This window comes from Oryx dammah, unplaced genomic scaffold (genome assembly GCF_014754425.2).
Source record: "Oryx dammah isolate SB20612 unplaced genomic scaffold, SCBI_Odam_1.1 HiC_scaffold_29, whole genome shotgun sequence".
In the NCBI taxonomy this organism is placed as follows: Eukaryota; Metazoa; Chordata; class Mammalia; order Artiodactyla; family Bovidae; genus Oryx; species Oryx dammah.
This window is the reverse complement of record NW_024070213.1, coordinates 12,863,519-12,891,462: the sequence shown is the minus strand read 5'-3', so window position 1 is coordinate 12,891,462 and position 27,944 is coordinate 12,863,519. Positions and strand designations below refer to the sequence as shown.

Genomic DNA, 27,944 nt, shown 5'->3' with positions numbered 1-27,944 from the left:
CCCGGGCCCCCTCCGTTTATCCTGAGCCTCTACCGGCTCTCTCATTCGCCTCTCTCCGCCCCTGCCAGCCCTGCAGGAAGCCGAGACTCCTCACGAAGCCTGGAGGGCGTGGGAGGGGGAGGATGGGAGGGGGAAGGTGGGCCCGGGCGCCGCGGTCCCGCCCCCCGTGCGTGTGTGAATGTCGGTGTGGCGGTGACGCGGCGCCGGCGGCGGGAGGGAGGCGAGCTGACCGCCGGGGCTGCTGGGCTCGTGCGCGCCCTCGCGCTCCCCGCCGCCCGCCGAGGCGCAGGCAGGGCGCAGGCGGCGGCGGGCGGCATGGAGAGCCTGCTGGAGAACCCGGTGCGCGCCGTGCTCTACCTCAAAGAGCTCACGGCCATCGTGCAGAACCAGCAGAGCCTCATCCACACCCAGCGCCAGCGCATCGACGAGCTGGAGCGGCGGCTGGACGAGCTGAGCGCCGAGAACCGCAGCCTGTGGGAGCACCAGCAGCTGCTGCAAGCCCAGCCTCCGCCCGGGCTCGTGCCCCCGTCGCCGGCCACCGCCGGGGCCAAGGAGCCGCTCCAGGACCACGGACAGCTGCCGACCGCCGCGACACAGCCCGCTCCTGAGCAGCCCCCGCTTCAGCACCACGGACAGCTCCTGGCTCAGCCCCAGCCGGGCCCCAGCGGCAGGGCTCACGCACCCCAGTCGCCCCACCAGCACCCAGTGGCGCCAGGGGCCGTGGCTGACAAGGAGAAGGAGCGTCCCCCGAGTTGTTGCGCTGCTGCTGGAACCCTCCTTCAGCACAAATCCCCCGCCGCCCTCGGCAAGGGCGTCCTGAGCAGGAGACCCGAGTGAGTGGGGAAGAAGGCATGGGAACCGTTGTGGGAGGGAGGGAAGCTAACGGACGTGAGCGGGGGACGAGGGGGTAATCAGGTGCACCCGAGTCTGGAGGACTAGGGTAGTGGGAAGTGGAGGGGTGAGAAGATGCTTAGGGGCAGAAGAAGTATGTCAAGGAGATTTGGGGGGAAGGAGGGAACGACACCAGTGTTCGAGGGGTCTGGGGGATGTTGGAGCAAAAGAGGTCAGAGGAGGAAAGACATGGGGTGATTAGGGTTATTGAAAACTGGCAGATTTCAAAGGGGACAAGACGGGGGCGAAGTTAGGGGAGAAGATTAAACCGAAGCAAAGAGAACAGTTGAAGAATCTTTTTAAGTTAGGGAAAATCTGGATGGGAGTTTGGGTAGTAAAATTATTTGAATGGAGAGGGAGATATGAAAAAAAGACATGTTAAGAGCTTTAAAAAGGGCAGGGTCCAGGAAGAGTAGAACTGGGGTCTGAGGGGATTTGGGAGGCAGAACATAAGGTTGAGAGGCAAGATGATGTGAGAAGGAAAGGGGGCTGGATACAGAGGAAGAGGAGGGTGGGAGAAAGCATCTCCCAGGGGAACAAGCTAGCTCTTTAACCGATGCAGTGGGAGTCAAAGCCAGGAGTGGCTCATTTGGGGAAGCTTACTCTGCTCTGACCTGATTGGGCCCCTTTCTTCTGAATCCCCACAAGTCTAGAGGGGTGCCAGGTAGCAGCCCACCAAGCCCACAGAGAATCCCTTTATAGTGTCAGTCTGCCTGGTTACAGGTCTACCCTCTGACTCAAGGAGGATTTCTATGCAGGGTGTTAGCAGTCGTGGAAAGGGAATAATGATGAGACAGTTGGCAAACAGAGTTGGCATTTGGATGTAATTCCTGTTATGGCTGGTGACTGCAAATCTTGTTTCCCCTTGGTTATTTGGTGATAAGTGGACTCTCATGTTAGGTCCAGAGAGAAATATGCTTATTAGCCCCTAACGAGAAACTCTAGAACTTCAAGCTCTTTTTCTTTACATCCAATATCCATGAACTAGGGATATGGGAAGAAGAGAAGAAGACTGGAATATTCTCTCCTCTGTGTTGGGAAGGCTGTGACCATGCCAGCTTCCTTTCTCTGAGGAGACTGGTGATGGAAGAACAGCTAAGGGGAAATCAGAAGCTAGTCAGCACCTGACCCTGACAATGGGGATGCCAAGGAAGTTGTGGGTGGGAAAGGAGGAGAACCAAGAGTCATCTTCAGCAGCCTTGGCATGCTTTAATCTACAGATACTTGTGAAGATTTGACATAGGCTCATTTTCTCCTCATATCTACTGCAGAGTTAGACAAGTTGGGTCAGGACACAGGGTAGATGTGACCAAAATCTTGGGTTCTTAAGAGAGGAAGATCCAGGATGACGCCACAGTGTTTGATTCAAACCCCAAGAAGATGCGGCTTTCTTTCCAAGCTCCCTCAATGGTCCACTGCTCTTCCTTCAGTGTCACGGTTTTCTTTCCTTATTTGGCAGAAAAAGCAGAAAGTCAGTCTTCCCTCACTGCCCATGGCTCAGCAAAAGGTGAAAAAAAAAACTAAAACAACAAAAAAAATACAAATTACCATGTATTTCCCCCCGCCCCAAATAGGGGGCGGAATTATTCCATTCCATTTCCTAGGGCAGCCACAGCTCCCAGGGAATCGTGGTTCCTCTCCTCACGCTCCTCGGTGTCCTCCTACTTTTCCACCACATTCCCACTTTCTTTGCATCCCTTCGGGGACTGTGTGGGCAAGAAGGGTGGAGGAAAGCTCATTTCTCCTGAATAAGGACTTTGTTGTGGCCCCCAAAGCAGCTTAAAGAGCCCAAACTCTCCTGCCCAGGGGCTCTTGCTGGGAACCCGGGGGTTTTAGGTATCATCTGGATTCCTATCCAGATGTCACAACTGGAGAGAAACCATCATGTCCTCATCTTCCCCTCTCCCTTGTCCTGCTTTTCCTTCCCAAGGGAGGAGGACAAAAGTAAGTAAATAAAATGGTGGAAGAGAGTGGAAGTTGTTGGAAATCTTTCAGGAAGTTGTGCCAGGTACCAAGAGGTTAACACTGCCAGCAACCCCTTCCTTTCTTCGGATCTGCCAGCTCACCCCTCCTGCTCCTCAGGCCTAGACACCCAGAGACTTAGAGAGCTCAGAAACAAATGCCTCACCTCCTCCCTCAGCTCCCTCCCCGCTTGGATGGGAAATCTTGGGCATCCAGGCAGACTAAATGCCTTTTGGACCACCCGTGTCTCCCCACTTTTCTGCTTAACTTCAGCCGAAGTTTCCCCCGCAGAACCTCAGGAAGGAATCATCTTTGCTGACTACACGTTTGGCCCCATCCTGCTCTCCCCCCACGACTCCCGTTTTGCATGTCTGTCCTTTTCTACCCAACCTCTCAGTACTGTTGGGTTAGATATGGGCAGCACTCCACGGACCAGATAAGACTGGGGGAGAGAGAGCAGAGCCAGCAGCCCTTTTCCTGGGGCCTCTCCTGGGAATCTCCCTGCTGAATCAGTTCCCTACTGGGCATGCTGACGTAGGAGGAAGAGCCGGCAGAGGGGTCTCTCCATCATAATTTTGCTGAAATCCTTTTTTGTTTCTTCCTTCCCCTTTTCTGGTCTCAGTAGGGTGAGAATGCGGCCCTGGTGAGGTTGCTGAGGCGGAGGTGAGAGTTACCAGGCGCTGTGAGACTTGTGATCTCACCGCACAGCTTATCTCTTATCCCCAGAACTCATCTTCCCTGAATCCAGGAGAGGCGGGAGCCCTGGGGAACCTGGGGCTGGGAAATAATAGATTGTTTAATCATCAGATCTCCATTAATATGCTGCCCAGCCTCTCCCTCCTCCAGCTAAGGGAGCTACAAAGCTGGTGGCCTTGGAGATCAGGTCAAGGAAGCAACAATGTGGGACTGGGTGAGTGTAAAGACGTCGGGAAGAATGACACCCAAGGGGTTAACATTCTTTCCCTGCTGCTTCCTGGCTCTTGCTAAGCTCCAGCCCCCACTGCTTTTGCCTCTTAATGAAAGCAGCAATCTAGCTTCCTCCTCTTTATTTTTTCAATCAAGGCTCACAGCCTCTACAGAATTGATTATCCCTTTCCTGGCTGGAGCCAGAGCTTCAGCCTGACCCAGCAAAGTCCCCTCCTCGCCATGGAAGCATATGACCCGGCCTGAAGCTCCAGGCTTCACTGTGGCCACAGCTTCTCTGCTTGAGCACATGTCCATCTGTCCACCCAGCCATGTGTTTAGAGCCAGTGGACCCCAGGGCTTGCCCAAGTCCCCACGTCCACGGGCAGAGGATTACTGGAGGCAGGCTAAGATTCTCTCATTACAATTCAAATTCAGCTCCTACCCCAGAGCTCCCCATCTCCATGGGGCCGTGAACTCCGAATGTCTCGGGAGCTCCTCCTTTGTCTTTTTTATATGTTCTCTCTTCCCTCTTTCATCCCTCCCCTCAAACAAACCCTCTCCCTACATTTTCTTCCTTCCATCCTTTGCTTCCATGTAAGCTGTATAGAGAAGTCTCCCCCTCTCTGCTCCCATCCTAAGCATAAACTAAATCTTGGGTCATCTTCTGAGCACCATGGTCTTGTGTTCCCCAGAGTCGGGGGATGGCAGGAAGACTACTGAAAGTGACTTCTAGTCTGTTGTCTGAGACTCTGATTGGAGCAGGCATCTGTGCTCCTACTGAATCAAGGCTGTCTGCCTGGAGGTGCAGATCTCCAAGACGAGCCCCTCATGGGAGCTCTTAAGAGTGTGTGAAGGTCAACTCTATTGTATCTGTTCAAAATCCTGCACTCTCTGCTGCAAAAAGACAGGAAAGACACAGACAGTCTGTGCTCAATGCACTCTAGACAGGGGTCTAGAAACGTCTTGGTAAGTGTTAAGCGGACTGCAGGTGGCCAGAGCCTGCCTCTATCAGAACAGAATGGGGTAAAAAAGAGAGCATACACAGCATATCCAGAGCCCAGAGAGAAGGTTTCGGAGGTTGGCGCCAAGGGTTTACGTGAGGAATAGTGAGAGGTAGGGACAGCTGGAGGGGGACAGAGCTGGGAGGAGTTGATCCAAGGAAATGTCCGTGATGCACCTCGATTACCATTCCCCACTCTGACCTACAGCCCCTCCCCCATCACCCACCCCCACCCCCCAAGGCTAAACTCATCAACATAGGAAGAGCTCAGTACTGGTCCTTTCTTCCCAGTGGCCAAAACCTCTGCTAGCTGAGGAAGTCACACTACGCTCTTATTCCCCAGCCTCCCTGTCCTCCTCCTGCCCATCTCAATAAGGAGGGGACAACGCCAGGCTGGCCAGCCGGAAAAGGGGCCTGAGTGAAGGCTCGCTGAGAGGAGGAGGGCTTGGGCATCTTCTGCTGACCCAGAAGCTGGCACGGGCAGACGCTCGTGGTGCTCTGCCGTCCCCTGCCTCTCTGAGGGCCCGGGCCACTGCTCCTTCCTCACTCTCAGCCCAAAACAACAGGACTCCAGAGAAAAGCCACCTGCGTGCCTGCTCCTCTGCCACCTCCTTCCTTCCCCAACCCTTCTCAGAACCAGTGAGAGGAGCAGCAGTCAGTCCTGCTGATTCAGCAAATAACTATGCGGCCTGAGTTTCAGAGGTCACCTGTGAAAAAAGGCAGATAGGTCTGGTCTTGGGGGAGGGTGACATGAAAAATCGGGGAGAGCCAGACAACCAGCTGGGCCTGGAAAGAGGCCTGAATCTTGGACTTAAACCCCACGTAAGGAATTTTAGACACAGATGGCCCTGTTGTAGACCCTAAACGTTTTCCACTGGGGCCTGCAAGAACTCTCAGAGGGCCCAGGGTGGCAGCGGCTTAGCAAGGGGTATCTTAGGAACAGGTCCTGGGGACGCGCTCCTTGCACCTGGCAGACCCCCAAACGCAAGGCCATTTGGTGGGACCTCTGAGGCTGGGGCCGCCGTTGCACCTTCCTCCTCTGCTTCGTGAGAAGCGTGAAGTGTGGGTTCCCACACAAGTTGCAAAGGGCTCGTGTTCACACAGGAATGGAGGGTCCTGTCCACTTCAGGCAGCAAGGGCATTAACACACGAGTAGGAGGAGGAGGAGCAGGAGGGAGAAACTAGGTTGTTCAGGCCGAAAGGAACTTAAGGAAACCATGTTGCTGTTGTTCAGTCACTCAGTGGTGTCCCTTTGCGACCCCGTGGACTGTAGCCTGCCAGGCCCCTCTGTCCAGGGGATTCTCCAGGCAAGAATATTGGACTGGGTTGCCATTTCCTCCTCCAGGGGATCTTCCCAACCCAGGGATTGAACCTGTGTCTCCTGCGTTGGCAGGTGGATTTTTTTTTTTTACCGCTGAGCCACCTGGGAGTTTTCAAGATCCAGGTGGTTCAGAACCTGGGCTTTGCAGGCAGGCATACCCGGGTATGAATCCTGCTCCACCAGCTACCAGCTGGAATGCCTTGCATTCATTTTTCCAACTGTTATTGGAGTATAGTTGTTCTACAATGTGTTAGTTTCTGCTGTACAGCAAAGTGAATCAGCTGTGTGTATACATGTATCCCCTCTTTTCCGGGTTCCCATGTAGGTCATCACAGAGCACTGAGTTTCCTTACACCTTCTTTGAGCCTTGTTTTTTGTTTTCTCATTTATGAAATAAGGAATAATATCTACTTTAAAGAGTTGTTGTAAAACATTTTAAAATTAGATTATACATATTTTAAGCTGTTCTGGGCACGTAGTAAGTGCTCAATACGCTGTAATATTTCTACAGATAAAGAAACCAGGGCCCAAGTTTCATCCAGAGTGAGACCATAGCTATCGAGGAGAATCCAGGTTCAGGACTCCTTCAGGAAGTCTTTCAGGCCACGTTTCTATCTGTGACCTTTCTTCAACCACCACTCAACCTCTGGACAGTGTGTACCAGATATATGAACGGGAGCCTGCCTTGAAATGCAGCTGGGCAGGACAAACCCGTCATCCCTTAGTGACCTGTGGTGAGGTCTCACAGCTGAAGAGCTGGGAAGTGCTTCCTTAAGCCCAAGCTGAATGTCTTCAGCTGCGTTTTCAGATTGTTTGCACTTTTCTTATGGACACTGAGGGGACCTGAGTCACCACCCAGCACCCCACAGTGGTAACAATGACCTCATCCGTCTTCTAAATGGGGAAACCACAGTGTCACCTCGTATGTGACCTTGTCAAGGACAACAGGGGAGGGTGGGGGGTGGAGTCTGAACCAGGAGAATGCCTCCCATTCACTGGAATGAAAGCTAAATCCATTTCTCCAAATTCTCCCATTCTGGGAATGGAAGGCAGACCCACTCTTTGCAGGACTCTGCAGTCAGAAAGGGAGACAGAGCAGGGAGGGGCTGAGAAAAGTGGGAGGCCTGACCCGACCTGGCGTTCTGGTGGAAGCTTGGCGGTCAGGGTGGCTGGGGGAGGATTCTGCTTCGTTCTGGTCAAGCCCAGAGGGTAAAGGAGTTTCATCTTATAAGGACTCTCTTAGCATAAATACCTTCTAGAAAAAAACAAGGGAAGACTGGCGTGCTGCAGTCCATGGGGTCACAAAGAGTCAGATACAGCTTAGCAACTGAACAACAGCGGCAAGAAAACAAATGGAAAGGAGAAGGTGGAAAGGTGGTTGCGGCTGTGAAGCATCACAGGCAAAGACCTGTGTGTGTGTGTGTGTCTGTGTCTGTGTGTGTGTGTGTCTGTGTGTGTTTGGGGGCACCGGGTGGACCAGGACAAAGGCTGCTGTGCTGTTGCTGTTTAGAACATCCCATTGGGAGGGTTATGTAACTGCCAGGCGGGGGCTGTGCTGAGCACTACCTTCCCTCCCCAGCAGGGGGCGGGCTGCTTGTGGACAGGAGGTCTGCAGGCCAGCGGAAATCCTGCCCAGAGCAGCACTCCATCCACCCCTGCCCCCACCAGGAAGGTGTCTACAGCCCCAGGGGCTGGACGGCCTTGGGAGCTGTACCAGGGTACCCCCAGACCCTCAGAATGTCAGGCAAATGTCAGAGCTGAAAAGGTTCTGGAAGGTCATTTGCACTGAACTTCTCATTTGGCAAATAAGAAAACTATGGCCTGAGAGAGAAAGGGCTGGTGCTTCCAAACTGATTAGTGGCCGCACTAGGTACAACTCAGCTTCTCCACACTCTTCATCCAGTGCTCTTGTCAGTATGCAGTGAGGGACTGAGAGAACCAGTCAGGGCTGCCCCATGGGTGTGCAGGGCCAAACTTACCTCCAGTTACAGGGTATGAGGGCACCCAAGGAGGTCTCTCTGCCTTCCAGAACATATTGCCAAGGCCAGCAATTCCACAATGAGAGACTCCTTTGGGGACTTCAGGTTATCCCCCTTGTTAAAATGCAAATTCTCCTAGGACAGGAGAAAAACAACACGTTTGGCTCTGAAAGCATGGGAATTTATCTGAGCAGTGTCTGAGGACGAGCTTGACAAGGCAAGAGGATGTCTAACAGCTGGGGCAGGAGGTTCAGAAGGTGTTGAAGGGCTCACGAGGGAGGCTGATGAAGCCTAAGTGGTCTTCACATCCACTGTATTTTGCAAGGAATTAGCACTGCCTGGCAAGCAAATGGGAGAGACCCAGGGCACTCACTCCCACACTGGCTAGTCTTGAAATTATCTGCGCTGGAGAAGGAATACGTCCCCAATGAACCCCATGTGTAAAATTCACAAGGCAGGAATCTAAGGAGCATCCTGGCGCTTGGTTAAGCAATTTTGATCCTTTCTAGGCCCTTAAAATAATGTTAGATGGCAAAAATCTCACACAACTCTAATGGGGTCTGTTGTGGTGGGGGGAGATGTTGGCAGGCAGTAGGTGGATGTTACATGAGCTTGAGAAGGGTGGGGGGTGGAGGCAAACTCAATACCTAGCAGTGTGTGATGAACAACATGAGAAGGAATAAGCTCTCAGTGCGTAGGGTACAGGCAGCCTCATCCATCCTTAAGTGGAGGGAGGGGGTACGGCGTCAGGGCTGAAGAAAGTCTCAGCTGGAGGGAGGTCCGTGAGAGGGTGGGCGGTGCCCACACTCATGGGCACAGTTTCCGCAGCTGAGCACCTGGGACAGGCTGGATCAGAGGCTCAGGTCTAGATCCCACCCCAATTCTACCCATGAGGATGGAAAGCCCCCTCCTCCTTTGACCCAAGCCTCTGAGCAGTCCAGTCCTCAGCCTGGGAAGCTTTAGGAAGAATGAAGCATAAGAAAGCCTTGGAGTGTTCCAACAGACACACACACACACACACATACACAGACACACTCTTTCTCTCTCTTTGCACATGCACACACTCACACACAGCCCATCAGCAGGCTCAACTAGAAATGGAAAACAGGTCTAAGAGGACGGGAGGGAAAGGGAACCTGAGTTGCTGCCATGTCACCAGGCAGAAAAGAGACAAAGGAGAAAGGGTTGGATTCTGGGGTCACCGCCTGGCCTGGGAGCAGCCATGGGAAGCAGCAGCCAGGCTCCAGGCCTCTCCCATTTCTCCACCAGGCGGTGGTGTGAGCTCTGGTCAGGGAGCCGCTAGGATGCTGCCGGGAGGGAGAGTGGGTGTGAGTCTGGCGTGGCTGCGTTTGGGGGATGGAGAAGGTGCATCTGTGCTAGGATGGGCCCGTTCCTGACTCCGGGCTGGAGGAGGGGGTGATGACCCCACCCAATAGCACGGGCCTCCTTGAAGCCTTCTCAACGTCTAGACTGAGCACGCTGTCCTGACTCTGGCTTTCTTCTTTCTCTGTGTGCTCTGCTGCCCAGCCAGCTCCTCCTGGTCCCCCAATGGGGCGAGTCTACAGCACCTCCACTTTCTCCCCCTCACTTTGCCTGGAGCATGGATGAGATTCGGCCTCTGGAGGCTGTGAGCTCCAGGAAGAAGGAGGTGGGCAGTACAGGGGCGAGGTATTTGGGACTCTGCAGAGGTGCTGTGTTTGGACGCTCAGGTGCTGGCAGCAGCAAGATGCTGGCCAAACCGCAGTGATCTGCTCTGAACTGGCCCGGCTGTGGCCAGGGCCTGGTGCCCATGACCTCTCCAAGTTTGGGTGCAGCAGGTCAAACCAGCTGCATCCCTGTTTCCAATCAGGATTGCACTCCCCATCCCAGCGGAGAGGCAAGGGAATTCCACAGTTTCCTCCGTGATAAATGATTCCAATCTACCACGATTTTCATTCAACACATCACTTCAACACAATGATTATTTAAAACAGCAACAAAAACTCAGCAGAGCAATTGGGAATCTCCTGGCTGTGTCTAACGTTTCCGGTGCACAGACTGGTCTTTAGGAACAGAGATGCCCGGGTGCTTCCAAACCGGTTTGCTGGGCATCCTGGATATTCTTGGAGCTATGCAACTCCTAAGGACCCGTGGGAGAGGGCCAAAGGGAATTCCAGAGGCACGTGAAGGCACCCTGAGGCAGCAGTGGAAGGGGTGGGTAGAGGACAGTTTCTTGGAGCAGCTCGACTGAACCCAGAAGCCAGGACTCCGGGGTCCTGTTCGCTGTGCCCACCCTCACTGACCCCAAGTGTGAACTGCTGCAAATCCACCCCCCTCCCTTCAGTGGGCCTTGGTGCCCCTTCTGCCCAGTGGGGACAATAGGTCTTTGCCCACCTCTGGGTCCCTCTCTGCCTACTGGTCACCGAGGCTGGGGCAAAGCTAAGCCGTTCAGAGGTCGCTGCAACAGGACCAACTTACCTTGGATGTGAAAACTGACTTCCAAATGCTAAGAGCCTCAAGAAGGGAGCTCTGAATCCGTTGGGTTTTTTCTTTTTGTGAGAAACCAAGGAGACAGACCTGGAGCCCCGTGCAGGGCGGCCAGGACCCGCAGGTCGGGGAGGGCGTGGTGCATTCCGCGGGGTCTTCCCGCTCCAGAGTCTCAGGATTTGCAGCCTCCCGCCCCTCGGACAGTGGAGCGTAAACCCCGGAGCAGCCGGAGGGGAGCGTTCGGAGCTTGGGGAAGCCCTTCCGCGGGCGGCGTGTCCCGGGGGCTCCGCGGGGGCGGGCGCGCCGGGCCGGGCTCGGGGCTGCGTGGGCGGCTTGGCGAGCGGCCACTGCGGAACGTCCCGGCCCACGAGCCCCTCGGCGCTTCCCGCGGGGGCGGCGGGACGGCCCCCTCCTTACCCCGCCCCCGCGTCGGGAAGCTGTGTGCCCCGCGCCCCGCCTGGCGAGGCGGCTGCTGAGTCACGCGCCCGGGGAGCGTGGCCGCTGCCCTAACCTGCGCGCCCGGCGCCGCAAGGTGGGGAGGGGCGCATCTCGCGGGTCGGCTGCTCCCCCGCAGCCTACGCCCCAACCCCCGACCCCGACCGCGCGCCGCCCGCCCACTGTGTCTGGGAGCATCCCAGCTGCAGCGGGCCCTCCCCAGACCCGACCCGCTGCCCTCATCCTGGGGGCTGGAGGCTGGGGTTCTGGTGAGGGGCGGGGGAGGTGGCGCTGCCCTAGGGTGCGGATGATCCAAGCTGGATGTCTCAGCCGGGACTGTGGAAAAGGCCATTGCCTTTCTGGGAGAAGCCGCAGGGGCAGCGAAGAGGATCGGGGATCAGGGAGGTGTCAGGGAGGGCCAGTTCTACTCAGCATCCACCTCACTAGCCTTCCTTGTACCCGAGTCACTTTGGCAGAGGATCCCAGCCCTGCCTGAGCTTGCCATAGCTAGATCAACCTAAAGGAAATCAACCCTGAATATTCACTGGAAGAGCTGAAGCTGAAGCTCCAATATTTTAGCCACCTGATGTGAAGAGCCAACTCATTGGAAAAGACCCTGATGCTGGGAAAGATGGAGAGCAAGAGGAGAAGGGGGCACCAGAGGGTGAGATGGTTGGATGGCATCACCAACTCAATGGACATGACTTCAAGCAAACTCTTAGAGATAGTGAAGGACAGGGGAGCCTGGGGTGCTGCAGTCCTTGGGGTTGGGAAGAGTTGGACATGACTGAGCGACTGAACAGCAACAGAATCACATGGCCTTCGAGTTCTGGCCCAACCTGTGATGACTGTAGTAGTTCAGAGTGTAGCCTCCGATTTGAGCCCTGACTCCATCACGTACTGATGTGACCCTCAGCAGTGACAGCCTCGATTTTCTTGTCTCTAAAATGGGAGTAAGAACAGTGAACTCCCTGAGGACCACCGTGATAATTTAGAGTCGATGCCAATAAAGTACCCGGCAACCTGGGCGTCTGGCCCAGTGGGGCCTCAAGGACAGCTGTTATCTGGGGCCCCCTCTAGCAAGAACTGGGCCGAAAAGTGTTTCTGGAAGGTAGAGTCTTCCAGAGGGCTCAGAACAGGTCTCCTCATTCTCTGACAGCCCCTCAAGTATTTGGAGGCAGTCAATTCTGCTTGGCCTTCCTGACCACTCTCTCTAGCTGCCTCCTTTGCTTTCAGACGAGCACACCAAGGCCTGTAATTTCTGCTCCAGGTGGGTCTGTGGGTGGCTCGGTCCCCTCAATCTGGCTTCTAGCTCCTAGAACATTGGAGCTGCAATGAACCCTGTGCCTCAGGAGTCAGATGTGGCCCGGCCAGCTGGGGAAGTGGAGTCCTTCCCTCAGCCCTGCCCCAACCGTGCAGGTTCTGGTTGCTGCCTGGCTCTGCGTGGCACCTAGGAACTCACTGGCTTTCTCAGCCCTGGGCCATAGATGGAGAAGCCACTGTCAGAGAAGCTCATTCTCTGGTCTGCTGGAAGCAGTCTGTCCTTCTGCTCTGGCCCCCTGTCCTTCTGCAGGTGGCTTTCATTTTAAAACCCTACGTGCTGAACTTTTCACCTTTGGCTTTCATTTTATCAATCTGGTTGCGTTCTTTTTAAAGTTGAATTGGCTCTTTTCAAATAGGTAGTATCAAAACAGGAAAAGTGTTTCCTCACCTCTATTTTGCACCCACTCACCCCCAGCCCCTGTTCCCAGCAGCTACTGTTAGCAATTTCTTGTATATCCTTCCAGGGATAGTCTGCATGTGTGTGTGTGTGTGTGTGTGTATAGGCTTCCCAGATGGCGTTAGTGGTAAAAAATCCAACTTACTAATGCAGGAGACACAGAAGATGTGGATTTGATCCCTGGGTTGGGAAGATCCCCTGGAGGAGGAAATGGCAACCCACTCCGGTATCCTTGCCTGGAAAATTCCATGGGCAGAGGAGCCTGGGGGACTGTGGTCCATGGGGCCTGCAAAGAGTCGGACACAACTGAGCACTCATACATTTATATGTATATATATTTGTTTAGATATGTATATATTTCATTTTGTACAAATGGTAGTATACTATACACTTCGCATCTTGCATTCTTCCCCCCTAATAATGTCTCTGGGTGATGCTTCCGTATTCAGTATAAAAAGAGCTGTCTCATTCTTTTCAATAGCTATAAAGTATTCCATTGTGTGAGTGTGAATCTAGGTCCTTTCTTTTCGTTCACTGAGCGCGCGGAAGGCAAGCTCTGGGCAGCCTGCCTCTGTGTAATCATTTGGGTGGGCTTTTCTGAGGGTGGGGATGGGTCATGTGCAGGTAGGTAGGCATTACCCAGGAGCTCTGTTTGAACTTGGCCCTCCAGCGGGGGAACCTGCTGGTGGAGCTTCCTACAGACACTGGTAAATTGTGATAGAAATAGATTCAGGAAGTGGTCTTCCCTACCTGAAAACACTCCACTGCTCTTCCAGCTGGGCTCACTGTGTTGTCTGCACTCATCAGTATTGGGGAAGCTGCCAGGATGTTATAACCTGGTTCAAAATGAGCTGAGAGTGAGTTCTACAGCCCACCTTCTCCAGGAAGTCTTCCTGAACTGATCTGAGAAATAAACTGAGCTTTTTATCATCTCATCCCCTACTTGCCACTCCAGGCTGAACACACTCCAGTCCTTGCTGAGGGTGAAATTAATTCTTTATTCCTGTGGCTTAAAAGTACTTATTTTCTTCTCTCTGTAAGTAAACATCTATGGCATCTGCATTCTTTCTTTCACTTAACAAATATTTATCAATTGTCTGCTGTGTGCCAGGTACTCGGATGTAGCAGCAAGCAAAATACCCCACGTCACTTTATGAAGCTTAGAGGCAAAAAGTAAATAAACAAGAATTAAAACATACGTTTAATGGGATAAGTGCTCTGGGGAGAAAGAGAGCAAGGAGGCCTGGGAATAAAGAGGTTTGCAATTTCAGAAGGGGTACCCTGGGAAGGCTGGGTGCTAAGATAGTGCCTGAGTGTGCCCTGGAGAAGGGGTTCTGTGTGGTGTGGGGGAGGAGGGCTCCTGGCAGCAAGGGAGCGAGGGAGGTGGGGGGCTGATGGAGCACAAGGAGAGTGGTCTGAGGGGAGTCAGCGACCTTGGAGGGGTGGCAGTTGTGGGGTTGGGGGGCCGTGCAAGGCTGCAGCAAACCTTGTAAGAGAGTCTCGCCTGGGATTTCCAGACCCACCAGGCAGTGTTTGGAAGTGCATGGGGACATTTTAGTTGTCACAGTGGCTGGCAAGGGTGGGAGGGGATTCTTTGCCGGCATTTAATGAGCAGGGGCTATGGCTAACATCCTCTACTGCTCAGGACCATCCCCACCAGGAAGAGTTTCCCTGCCCACAATGCCAGCGTTGCTTGATGAGAAACACAGATGGAGCCTTGGAACCTGTTGTGAAGAGTCTGGCTTTTACTTTGAGAAAAACTGGGAGCCGGTGGATGGTTCTGAGCAGAGAATGCTTCAAAGGGACCTCAGCTGCTGGGTTGAGCCTGGGTTGAAGATAGACTGAGGAGGAAGAAAGCTGGTGGCAGGGAGAGAAGGTGGGATGTTGTTGCAAGGTCCAGTTAAGAGATGGAAGTAGCTTGGACCAGGGTTTGTGGCAGTAAGTGGGGATAAGCAGGCAAACCCACAGGGCTCCCTGAGGGATTAACGTGGGTATGAGAGAAAGAGGAGGTGAGGATGAGTCCAAAGTTTAGGGCCAAAGTTACTGCAAGGATGAGATGACGATGTCTGTAGGGGTTGAGTTTTAGCCACACTAAGTTGGAGATGCCTGTTAGACATGCAGGTGGAGATGGCCTTTGGATGGGCTAGAGATAAAATCTGGGGAGGGTGACACCAGCAAGAAATAAGAAAAGAAAACCAAAGAGGGCCAGTATGGAGCCTTAGAGCACACCGGTATCAAGAGGTGGGGAGGCGAGTGGAGAAGGAGCAGCTGAAGAAGGAATGGAAGAACTGGGGACCCACGTGGTGTCCCAGCAGAGAGGGGTCTCAGTGCGGAGGATGGGAGCAGAGCCACCCGCGTGACAGGGTGAGCAGGGAGGGCAGCCCACTGAGCAGCGTGCAGGTCACTGGTGACCCCAAAAAGCCCAGCTTGGGTAGAGCAAGGGGTAGGGCAGAAGCTTGATTGGTGTGGAGAAGGGAAAAGGGACAAACTGACCCAGTGTGAAGTCTGACCCTAGGTCCTGATTCAGATGAAAGTAAAGTGAAAGTGAAAGTTGCTCAGTCGTGTCCGACTCTTTGCGACCCCATGGACTATACAGTCCATGGAATTCTTCAGGCCAGAATACTGGAGCGGGTAGCCTTTCCCTTCTCCAGGGGGATCTTCCCAACCCAGGGATCGAACCCAGGTCTCTCGTGTTGTAGGCATATTCTTTACCACCTGAGCCACAAGGAAAGCCCTGATGAAGCAACTGTAAAAAGACTTTTTTTTAAAAAAATATTTTTAGCTGTACCATGAGGCACTTGGGAGCTTCCCTGACCAGGGATCAAACCCACACCTCTTGCATTGGAAGCAGGGCGTTTTAACCACTGGACTGCCAGGGAAGTCGTAAAACAACATTTTTAAGGCAATCAGGGACATTTGAACACAATATTAGGGCTTCCTAGGTGACACAGTGGTAAAGAACATGACTGCTAATGCAGGAGACTCAAGAGATGCAGGTTCAATCCCTGGGTTGGGAAGATTCTCTGGAGTAGGAAATGGCAACCCACTCCAGTATTCTTGCCTGGGAAATCCCGTGGGCAGGGAGCCTGGTGGGCTATAGTCCATGGAGTCGAAAAGGGCTGGACATGGCTGAGCAACTAAGCATACAGCAAAAACGTTGGGGATAGCAGACTGGCAAAGTACATGTTTGAAATCTCCCTAAAAGGAAGTTTAGAAGATGACAGAATGCAAGGATCTATAGAAAGTGAGTATAGAAAACTCTTTGATGAGTTTTTCTAGAAGGAAGAATAAAGAAATGGGGTAATACCTGCAGAGGATGAGGGTTCAGGACAGAGAGTTGTTCTTGAAGGTGGGAGTGACGGGGGTGTGCTTGTCTCAGCCAGCTGCAGGGACAGCCATCCACAAGAGAGGCCCTACAGTGAGCACTGCAGGAGATTGAGGACACGGCCTCATTGCCTGGAGGAAAGTAATAAAAATTTAATAAAGGCTAATATTTTATCCTGCACTCACTGTGGCCTGGGCATTCTCTTAAGTGCCTTACAACCTAACTTTATCTCAATATATGTCTCAGTAACTTCTATAGTTGGTGGGGGGTGAGGCACAACAGGGTCAGGAACCCCTCCTCGGTCAAGCAACCATGAGGCAGCATCTAGATTCAAACCCAGGGGGGATGTGACTCTGAAGTCAGTGCTCTCAGCCTCTGTGCTCTGAAGCCTTCCTGCAGACGATTGCAGGAACCAGGAATGGGCGTGCACGTGGCCTTCACCCTGGAGACCGTCGTTGAGGGGAAGGTTGTGGGGGAAGGGGAGTACCTGCATGTACTTTATTTGTTTATTTAGTTTTTTAAAAAGCAGCTTTATTGAGAGATACGATTCATATCCCATCCAATTCACCCATTTAAAGAATACAATTCCTGGGACTTCCTTGGTAGTCCAGTGGCTAAGACTCAGAGTCCCCAGTGCAGGGGACATGGGTGCAGTCCCTGGTCCCATGTGTGTATATATATATATAACCTCTTTATTCATTGATCTGTTGATTTACACTTGTTTGCTTCCATATCTCGGCAACTGTACATAGTGTTGCTATAAACACTGAGGTTCACGTATCTTTTTGACCTAACATTTTCATTTTTTCTAGTTATATTTCTTGGAGTAGTTTGTATCCCAAGATCCCTCATGCCATGGCAAGGACCAAGGATCCCACGAGCCCCAGCTAAGACTCAGAACAGCCAAATAAATAAATATTAAGAAAAAGTAAAGTATGCAATCCATGGCTTTTTAGCATCACCATAATTTTAGCGCATTTTCATCACCTCAAAAAAGAAAGCCTGTACCCTTTGTCACTAATCTTCCAACCCTTCTCAACCTCAAGCAAACACTCATCTCTTCTCTGACTCAAGAGAGATCCCCGGGCTGGATGTACCATGGGAATAGAGTCGTGGAAGAAGTGGTCCTGCGTGCCTGGCATCTTCATAATGTCTTCAAGGTTCATACACACACACTGTAGCTTGTGTCAACACTTGGTTCTTTTTCTTGGAAGAATATTATTCCATGGCACAGACAGACCACACTTTGTTCATCCGTTTGTCCATGGATGGGCATCTAGGTTGCTCCCACATTTCGGCCAAGTCTACTTTAAAGGAAGTTTTCAGGATTCCCATGCAGCTCCCTTCCCAAGAACTATTAGAGGAACTTCCTTGGTGGTCCAGTGGTTAGGAATCTGCCTTGTAATTCAGAGGATGCAGGTTCGATCCCACAAAAGGCAACGAAGATACTCCATGCTGCAACTAAGACCCAACGCAGCCAAATTAAAAAAAAAAAAAAAAGAGAGAGCCGTTAGAATAGATCAGCTGAATCAGCTATCTGGGGGCTGGGAAAAAATTAAAATATATTGAACTAATGAGCTGAGCTGTGCAGGAGAGGGAGTGTGGAGAGAGGGGAACTGAGCATTTTATTGTTGCTTAGGGATGGAAGTTTTATTTGGGCTCCTCAAGAGCAGAGTTCTAGCTGTCCATCCATTTAACAAGTAGTTATTGAACATCTCCTGCATGTCTGGCCCTGCTGTAGGTGCAGGGGACTCACAGTGAACAAGCCAGACAAAGACTCAGCCACCAGGGAACTCACATTTGAGAGGAGAAGACAGGTGTTCAACCAGAAAAGTAACTCATGTTTATACACACTCATTGTGACTGTGAGGAAAAATCAGAGAGAGATGGGAGGAGGGCAGTTTATAGGCAAAAGCTCATGTAGGAGGTGACATTGACCAGAGATTAAATAAAGTAAGGGATGGAACCACAGGAAGACCTGAGGGGAGAATATTCTGTGCAAAGGCCCTGGGGCTGGAAGAAACACATGTGTTCAGGGAATAGAAGGGCAAGATGGAGAGAGACAGAGACAAAGGTGGGGTTGTGGGGCTGCAGGACCCCTCCAGAGGGGTGTGTAGGGTGGACGCTGGGGGAATTTGAGCAGGGAGCAAAGTCTCCACTCAAACAGGAAATACTCAGGGGGCTCAAGGGGCACAAGGAGAGCAGCTTGCAGTGAGAGCCCTGCAATGCAACCCAGAACCATCTGATCTCCATTCATCTCATTCATTCAATTTTTTTCAACATCCACATACTAATTTCTACTAGGTACTCAGCATTTATGTATGTCTTTAAATCTCATTTTATCTATACAATCCTAATGGGAAGGTATGATTATCTCCATTTCACGGATGTGGTAACTGTGGCCTAGAGAGGTTAAGTTGACCCACTAAGGTCACACAGCAACAGTGGTGTCTTCAGGATTCACACGCAAGCTTCAGCCTCGTGCTCCCTAATGTAGTTATCCCCACTCTAGAGGAATGTAGGGGACCTTCCTGTTGTGGGGAATTGCTTCTTGAGTCAAGGTCTGATCAGGAACTTTGCCCAGGGTTCATGGTCAAAAAGCCTGGTGGTCCCACGTGCCCCCCACGTGACACACTCTCATGCTGCTGAACTTGGCCTTTGGCCCACTCATCTCCGTTGTGCCCTGAGGACTGGGCTTGGGACGGGCAGAGTGTCACGTGCAGTCACGGATGGATGATATACAAGGTCCCCATGGGACACTGTGGGCTTCCCAGGCGGTTCAGACAATGAAGAATCCACCTGTAATGCAGGAGACCTAGGTTCGATCCCTGGGTTGGGAAGATCTCCTGGAGAAGGAAATGGCAATCCACTCCAGTATTCTTGCCTGGAGAATCCCATGGACAGAGGAGCCTGGCGAGCTACAGTGGGTCACAGAAGAGTCAGACACAACTGAAGTGATTTAGCATGCATGGGACATTGTAGCCTTTCATGGCCACGTGGTCAGCAGGGTTCCTGTAAGGGATGAAACATCCTTGGTCTCAGTCCTGTGTGTGCCCATCTGCACATGCAGGGTTGCACGTGAAAATATGAGTGTGCATATGTGTGTCTACACAGCCAAGAGTGAGTGCATGTGCATCCATGACACGTGCAGGATTGTGTGTGCGTAGGTTTGGGGTGTCCATAGCCTCACCGAGGGGGAGGCAAGGACTGAATGAAGCTCCTCCCAAATCTGCAGGTCATAGGGTCTCCAGGAACTAAGCTGCCTCCTGCAGTCGGAGAAGGGGTCCCGATGGAATTCCTCCCTAGGGCATCTGTGGCTCCCTGTCTGCTCCATGGGGCGCTCGCCTAGGATGAGAGGAACTCAGCCCAGTGCTGGTTCCACCCGTTACCAGCTGTGCAACCTCGGGAAAACCAGGTCACCTCTCTGTTCCTTACCTGCCGGCAGGAATAACTAGATCTAACCCAAAGATGAAAAGGTGTGTGAGATGATGCTGTAGACGCTGCGAGGGGCTGGAGTGAAGCGAAGAGACAGCAACCTGGGTGCCCAGCAAGGTGCTGGTACCCAGCGTGACAAGAACAGACTGGCAACAAAAGCAGAGAGAAGCAAGTGTGGTGGCGTCAGATCGAAAAGCTTTCTCACAGCACGGAAACCATCAACAAAACAAAAAGGCAGCATACCGAACAGGAGGAAATAGTTCCAAATCATGCTGTGATAAGCGGTGAATATTCAAAATGTATAGAGAACTCATACAACTAAGTGGCAAAAAACAAACCAGTTAAAAAATGGGCAGAGGGGACTTCCCAGGTGGCTCAGTGGTAAAGGGGACTTCTCAGGTGGCTCAGTGGTAAAAAAATCTGCCTCCCAAAGCAGGAGACATGGGTTGAATTCCCGGTCTGGGAAGATCCCACCAAGGGATCTAGGTGGGAGGAAAAGCCAAAGCTAGGCCCATGCACCACAACTACTGAGCCTGTGCTCTAGGACCTGGGAAATACAAGTGCTGAAGGCCTTGTCCCCAGAGCCCAAGCTCTGCAACAGGAGAGGACACCACAATAAGAAGCCCACGTACTGCAACTATAGAGTAGCCCTCGTTTGAGACAACTGGAGAAAGCCTGTGTGAGGCAACAAAGACCCAGTGCAGCCCAAAATAAAAATAAAAGATAAAAAACCACCATGAGACACCATATCACCCCTGTTATTAAGCTGGTTGTAATCAAAAGGACAAGAAATCACAAATGTCGGAGAGGGTGTGGGGAAAAGGGAGCCCTCGGGCACTGTTGTGGGAATGTAAATTCATGCAGCCGCTATGGAAGACAGTATGGTTCTTCAAAAAAATTAAAAATACAGCTACCATATGATCCAGCAATTCCACTTCCGGGTATTGATCCAAAGGAAATTAAAACAGGATCTGGGAGAGATAGCTACACTCCCATTTATTATAGCACTATTTACAATAGCCTAGAGATGGGAACAACCTACATGTCCATCAGTGGATGAATGGGTAAAGAAGTGGATCCACATATGTACATATATATATATATATATATACACACACACACATATATAATGGAATATTATCTTCCAGCCATGAGAGAAGGAAATCTTGCCTTTGTGACACCATGGATAGACCTTGAGGGTGTGGTCCTAAAGCCAGACAGAGAAAAACAAATACTGCATGATATTACTTACATGTGGAATCTTAAAAAGAAAAAAAATGTCAAATTCATAGAAACAGAATGGAGAAAACTGGTTGCCAGGGGCTGGGTGTGTGGTGGAGGAAATAGGGAGAAGCTAGTAACGGGGTGTACAAACCTCACCTGTGAGATGAATAGTCTGAGAAGTGAGTATAAAACAGAATTGATAGCACCATGTTGCATAATTGAAAAGAAAACACGAGAATGCACTAGACCTAGGCAGACCCCCCGGCCAGCAAACATTGAGCAGCTAGTGGGTGGCCAGCAAGGGGTGGGTGTAGGGAGCCACAAGACGTGGTGTTTGCTGTTTGGGAAATAGAGCAGCTCATTCAAGAATGAAGCCTGACCCCAAAGGCTCACTTTCAGGATGGTCACAAGCGCTGGCCAGGCCAGTTGGTGTTGTTGGACGTTGGCTCCTTCCTTTTCCATGGACTTCTCCCCCCACGGGGATGGGTTCCTCCCATCACCATGGAAACAACCCAGCAGACCACTTCTCAGGAAGCCAGGGCCAGGGTGTTTCAAGAAGGAGGGTTTGACCGATGAATCTGCAGAAGAGTCAAGTCAATGAAGCTCGCTGGGGGCTCCCTAGGGGAAGCTCTGTTAGGGCCCCGGGAAGGAGCTACATTCCAGTGAGTTCCAGGAGATCGAGGTGAGAGGAAGCGCCTGTAGCAGCTGGCTCTTTCTGGGGGGCTGTAGAGGAGAGGGGAGGGTGTAGCCTGTGAAATGGGACAGCGTTGAAGACCATCGAGGAGGAGAAAGCCTTATGAGGGGGCTTGGAGAGAGGGGATCACCCTCCCTGAGATGGAAGGGTGGCAGAAGCAGGGGCTTTAATAACAGCTGACAGTTATTAAGCAGCTGAATATGAAAGTGTTAGTCGCTCAGTTGTGTCCGATTCTTTGTGACCCCATGGACTGTAGCCCACCAGGCTCCTCTGTCCATAGGATTCTCCAGGCAAGAATACTGGAGTGGGTTGCCATTCCCTTCTCAAGGGATCTTCTTAACCCAGGGATCGAACTCAGGTTTCCTGCATTGCAGGCAGTCTTTACCATCTGAGCCACCAGGCAAGCATCTATTGTGCGCCAATTTCTATTGTAAGTGCGTGTGTTTTAACTCATCTCACCCTCAGAACAATGCTGTAGAGAAGTTCTATTGTTAACCCCATTTGCAGATGAGGAGACCAAGACAAGGCAGGTACCGAGGAGTGAGGCAGAAGTAAGCAAGGAGGCTTCCTCCAGGCAGTGAGACCAGGAGGGTAGGGGTGAGCCACCGAAGCTCCTCTCCAAGACCAAGGAGACTGGAAAGATTGGAGATTGGAACAGGCTTAATCACCTCAGGAAGAGAGCGTCCAGTTAGAAGAATAGTTTCCCAGTTATTTTTTAAAACAAGGAAACTTTTCCCCCTACCCTCCACATCAAATCTGGTGGCATCCTAACATGTAATTAGACCAGATCAGAGTTCCGGTTGGAGTGTAAGTTCCATGCCCAGCCTTCTCCACTTGCCTCCTGACTCCAGGGTGGCTCTAGGGGTGCCTGATGGGGCCCTGAGGCTCCTCAGAACCCAGGAGAGAAACACAGGGTTTCTGCAGGACCAGGCTTCTTCACATGAACATCTAAGAGCCAGCAGCCTGTTTTCAAGGGAATCCTCTCTGAGGAGAAGACACAGGTAGCTCTTCCCCCAGGCTCTGTAACCCCTATTACTTGGCAGCGTGCGGACACGGACGAGATCGAGGGTCCTCAGCCTCCAGGATCTAATGCCTGATGATCTGAACGGAGCTGATGTAATAAGAACAGAAAAGTGCACAATAAATGTAATGCACCTGAATCATCCCGAAACCATGGAAAAATTGTCTTCCACAAAGCTGGTCCCTGATGCCACAAAGGTTGGGGACCGCTGGACTAGATGACCTTTAAAGCTCCTCCAAAGGAGACTGGGCAGAGAATGAGAGGGAAACAGAGGCTGGAGAGAGGGAGGCCCACCTGATCGTGCAGCCCTGGTCTGACTTGGGGTGGAACACAGAGCTGCGGGCCTCCTAGACCAGGGTGACATTTCTGTAGCTTTCTGCCCCTGGCTGCTGGGACATCTGTCATCACTTGGCTTGTTATTAAGACCTTTCCAAAGCTTTCTGAGGAGGAGGTACAGTTGGCAGACTGCACTGAGGAGCAAAGGAAGTCCACCCTTTCCTTCTTGCCCTTGGCCTGCAGGAGGGGCGGGGGCTGGGAGGAGGAAGTAGGGACGGCACCTGGCAGTCTCTGCTGGCCACGAGCTGGGGCCGCTGAGTCCCTCAGTTTCCCAGACCAACAGCAGTAATAGACTTTCAAGGCGGCTCGAGTGGTAAAGAACCTGCCTGCCAAGCAGGAGACGTAAGAGACGCTGGTTCAATCCTTAGGTCAGGAAGATCCCCTGGAGGAGGGCACAGCAACCCATTCCAGAGTTCTTGCCTGGAGAACCCCATGGACAGAGGAGCCTGGTGAGCTACAGTCCATGGGGTCCCAAAGGGTTGACCGGACTGAGTGTCTTCGCACAGCACAGTCATGTTTGTGTGTCTATGCTGGGTTTATTAGGGTTCTTCCAGTGCAGCCTTGCATTTAAGTCTTACTGAAGCCCCACAAGTCAGTAAGATGCACAGGGCAGGGATAAGAGCCTGGTTACAGTGATCCGACAGGTTTACAAGGTGAGCCTGGTTTACAGTGCTGGCCCAGGGCCAGCGTGTGGAAAGGGGCCTGGGTCTCCATCACCAGCTCCTGCGTGTTGCTGCTGCCCTTCTTGGAACATCCCCCCACCCCCGCTGCAGGGCCCCGGCCAGCATTTTCCCAGCTCAACCACCCCTACCCTCAACTTTCTCATTGTCCTGCTTTCTGGCCCCCTGGCCTCCTTTGGCTCAGTTGCAAGCCATCTGGTCTCTGAAAATCCAATCTAACAGTTGAAGAGAATGAAAAAGTTAGTGTTTTTTCCTGCTGCATGAGGGCAGGGGGGTGGTTAATAATTAGGTGACCCGGGGGCAACTGGAGGAGTGAACTTAGAAATTATTCTCAAGACCCTTGATGAAGTATCGAGAAGTGAGAAGGGGAAGAAAATATTTTGGTCTTAAAAAATAAAATCCTCCCATAGTTAAATATGTAGGTTGTGATTTTTGACAAATGTCTACTGCTATGTAGCTACTTCTCAAGTGACGGAATAGCTCCACCACCCCATGACCTCTTGTTCCCTTCAGCTTGAATCTCCCCACTTTCGTGTCACTGAAACTGGTCTGCTTCCTGTCACGATGGATTTGCCTTTTCTAGAACCTCATTCGCATGGAATCATGCAGTGTGTGGAATTTTGCGTCTGCTGTCCTTCACTTACTGTAAGGCTCTTTTGAAATCCATCCACTTGTTGCCTATATGAGTAAGCTTATTCCTTTTTACTGCTGACTAGTATTCCTTTGTATAGATATGCTACAATCTGCTTATCCATTTACCAATTCAGGGTTGCAGGGTTTTCTTTTCTTTAACACGAGTCTCTCTCCCTTTTTTCTAAAAATACTGCCTCTACATACATTTAGAACACATGCTTCATATGTGTGCAGGGTACATCATTTACTCAACTTACTAAGGCTTGGTGTGCACATGTGTTTACTCTCCTTGAATTAACTCTGAACCAACTCCATCCCACTCCTACTCCTCTGGCCAGGGCACAGGGGCTCACAAAGCATAAATCACTTTTTTTTTTTTTTACTTTATTTTACTTTACAATACTGTATTGGTTTTGCCATACATTGACATGAATCCACCACAGGTGTATACAAGCTCCCAATCCTGAATCCCCCTCCCACCTCCCACCTCCCACCCGGCTTTTTTATTTTATTTGGTTGCACAGCATTTGGGATGTTAGTTCCCCGACCAGGGATCAAACCTGTGCCCCCTACACTGAGATCTCCAAGTCTTAACCACCAGAGTGCCTGGGAAGTCCCTGGAAACCCTCCTGTTAGTCACACAACTCGAGAAATGAATATTTGAACCCAAACACTTACGTGGATATTTAATCTCTTTACATATTTAATTTGATTGTGGTACAAACACACAATGCAAGATCCACTCGCTTAACAGATTCCTGGGTGTACATTGTAGCTACTGGCGCAATGCTGCGCAGCAGGCCTCTAGGAAAAATTCATCTTGCATGACTAAAACTTTATGTCTGTTGATCAGGAATTTCCCTTTTGTCCCCTCCCCTCCCCCATCCCTGGCAACCACTATTCTAGTCTCTAATTCTGTGAGTTTGACTATTTTAGGATCCTCATTCATATAATTGGGATCATGCAGTATTTGTCTTTCTGTGACTGGCTTATTTTGCTTAGCATGTCTTTAAGGTTCATCCATGTTGTCAGATTCGGCAGAGTTTCCTTCTTTTTTTTGTTCCCATTTTTATTTATTTATTTTTCTTTCAGCCACAGCACACCCTTTGTGGGCTCTTAGTTTCCCAACCAAAGATTGAACCTGATTCCTTGGCAGTGAGCGTGTGGAGTCCTAACCAATGGATCGCCAGGGAATTCCCAGAATTTCCTTCTTTTTAAAGGCTGAATAGATTCCACTTGTATGGAAGGCACTGCCTCTACTTGTTCGTCCGTCTTTTAGGCTGTTTGTGAATCTCGGCTTTTGTGAAGAGCGCTGCCCTGAACGATGTGCTGTGCTGTGCTCTGTCCTGTCCGACTCTTCGCGACCCCATGGACTGTAGCCCACCAGGCCCCTCTGTCCATGGAACGCTCCAGACAAGAATTCTGGAGTGGGTTGCCATTTCCTCCTCCAGGGCTGCGCTGAATATTGGAGGGCTAATATCTCATCGAGATCCTGATTTCAATTCTTTTGGATAAATACCCAGAAGGGAGATTTCTGGATCATGTGATAGTTCTATTTTTAATATTTTGAGAAACCTCTATACTGTTTTTCATAGCACCATTTTTTTCATTCCTACCAACTGTGTATAAGGATTTTAATTTCTCCACATTTTCCCCAATGTTTGTAGTCTTTGTCGTTTTTTTTTTTTTTTTTTAAGAATAAATATCCTACCACGTGTGAGGCAACAGCCCCTTGTGGTTTTGATTTGCAAAACTGATGCTTTTGAACTGTGGTGTTGGAGAAGACTCTTGAGAGAGTCCCTTGGACTGCAAGGAGATCCAACCAGTCTGTTCTGAAGGAGATCAACCCTGGGATTTCTTTGGAAGGAATGATGCTAAAGCTGAAACTCCAGTACTTTGGCCACCTCATGTGAAGAGTTGACTCATTGGAAAAGACTCTGATGCTGGGAGGGATTGGGGACAGGAGGAGAATGAGATGGCTGGACGGCATCACGGACTTGATGGACGTGAGTCTGAGTGAACTCCGGGAGATGGTGATGGACAGGGAGGCCTGGCATGCTGCGATTCATGGGGTCACAAAGATTTGGACACGACTGAGCGACTGAACTGAACTGAACTGATAGTTACCTCGAGCATCTTTTGATATACCTGTGGGCCATTTGCATGTCTTCTCTGGAAAAATGTTTGTTCAAGTTTTTAGCCCACTTTTAATTGAGTTACTAGGTTTTGTTGCTATTGAGTTGTAGGAGTTCTTTCTGTATTTTGGAAATTAACTGCTTATCAGACATATGGTTTGCAACTATTTTCTCCTGTTCTGTAGGTTGCCTTTTCACTCTGTTGATTTTTTTTTTTTTTTTTGCAGTGCGGGAGTTTTTTTGGTTTAATGTAGTCCCACTTGCCTATTTTTAATTTTGTTGACTGTGGTTTTGGTGTCATATCCATGAAGTCATTGCCAAGACCAATGTCATAAAGCTTTCCCCCTAGGTCTTATGCTTAAGTCTCTCATCCATTTTGAGCTGATTTTGTGTACAGTGTGAGATATGGGTCCAAATTAATTATTCCGCATGAGTGTGTTAACCTTTCCTGATACCATTTGTTGAAGAGATGATCTTTTCCCCGTTGTGCCTTCTTGGCAACCTGGTCCAAGGTCGACTGGCAGTGTATATGTAGAGTCGACAGCTTCTTGCTTCTGGGAACATTTGCAGCTGTGAACAGTTTCATGTCAATATGTATTTTTATTTATCTGGGGTAAATAAGCATGCAATTAGTGTTAGTCATTCAGTTGTGTCCGAACCCTTTGCAACTCTTCACTCTGTAACCCGCCAGGCTCCTCTGTCCATGGAGTTTTCCAGACAAGAATACTGGAGTGGGTACCCATTCCCTTTTCTAGGGGATATTCCTGACCCAGGGATCAAACTGGGGTCTCCTGCAATTGCAGGAATGTTCTTTACTGTCTGAGTCACCAGGGAAGCCCCAGGCATACAGTTACAGGAGCAAACAGTGTGTGTTTTAACTTTATAAGAAACGGCCAGAGTCCTTTCCCAAGAGTTGTGCCATTTTACATTTCCACCAGAAGTGTGAGAGTCCCAGGTGCTCCACACTCTCCTCAACACTTGGTGTTGTCAGACTTTTGAACTTAGTCCTTCTCATGGGCGTGCAGTGGTGTCTCATTTTGATTTTCATTTGCATCTCCCTAATGACTAGTGAGGAGAAGGCAATGGCACCCCACTCCAGTACTCTTGCCTGGAAAATCCCATGGGCGGAGGAGCCTGGTGGGCTACAGTCCATGGGGTCTCCAAGACTCAGACACAACTGAGCGACTTCACTTTCACTTTTTACTTTCATGCATTGGAGAAGGAAATGGCAACCCACTCCAGTGTTCTTGCCTGGAGAATCCCAGGGATGGGGGAGCGTGGTGGGCTGCCGTCTATGGGGTCGCACAGAATTGGACATGACTGAAGCGACTTAGCAGCAGCAGCAGCAGCAGCAATGACTAGTGGTGTCAGTATATTTTCTTTGGAGAAGTATCTATTCAAATCTTTAGTACAGTTTTCTATAAAGTTGTTTGTCTTATTTTTTTAATTAATTAATTAATTTATTTCTGGCTATGCTGGGTCTTCATTTCTTTTCTCCAGTTGTGATGAGCAGGGCTACTTTCCAGTTGCAGTGAGTGGGTTTCTCATGCTGCGGTTTCTGGGCTCCAGAGCACAGGGTCAGTTGCTGTGGTGCACAGGCTTAGTTGCCCTGAGGCAACTAGGAACTAGGAACCAACCCCTTGTCTCCTGCATTGACAGGCAGATTCTTTACTACTGAACCACCTGGGAAGCCCCTAATTACTGAGTTATAAGAATTCACTTTTCTTAACAGTGTCTTTCAAAACAGAAAATTTCATTTTATTTCAATGAAGTCTAATTTA

At 50.8% G+C, this 27,944-nt stretch overlaps 1 protein-coding gene across 1 annotated transcript in view; it reads left to right on the top strand.

Annotated features, from left to right (window-relative positions):
- Positions 1-305: 305 nt before the first annotated feature.
- Positions 306-27,944, top strand: part of IQSEC3 (IQ motif and Sec7 domain ArfGEF 3) — an 89,446-nt gene continuing 61,807 nt past the window's right edge. The window contains exon 1 of the mRNA XM_040233706.1: positions 306-833. Within this exon, the coding sequence (XP_040089640.1) occupies positions 316-833 (518 nt within the window). The 5' untranslated portion in view covers positions 306-315. The remainder of the gene's footprint in view (positions 834-27,944) is intronic.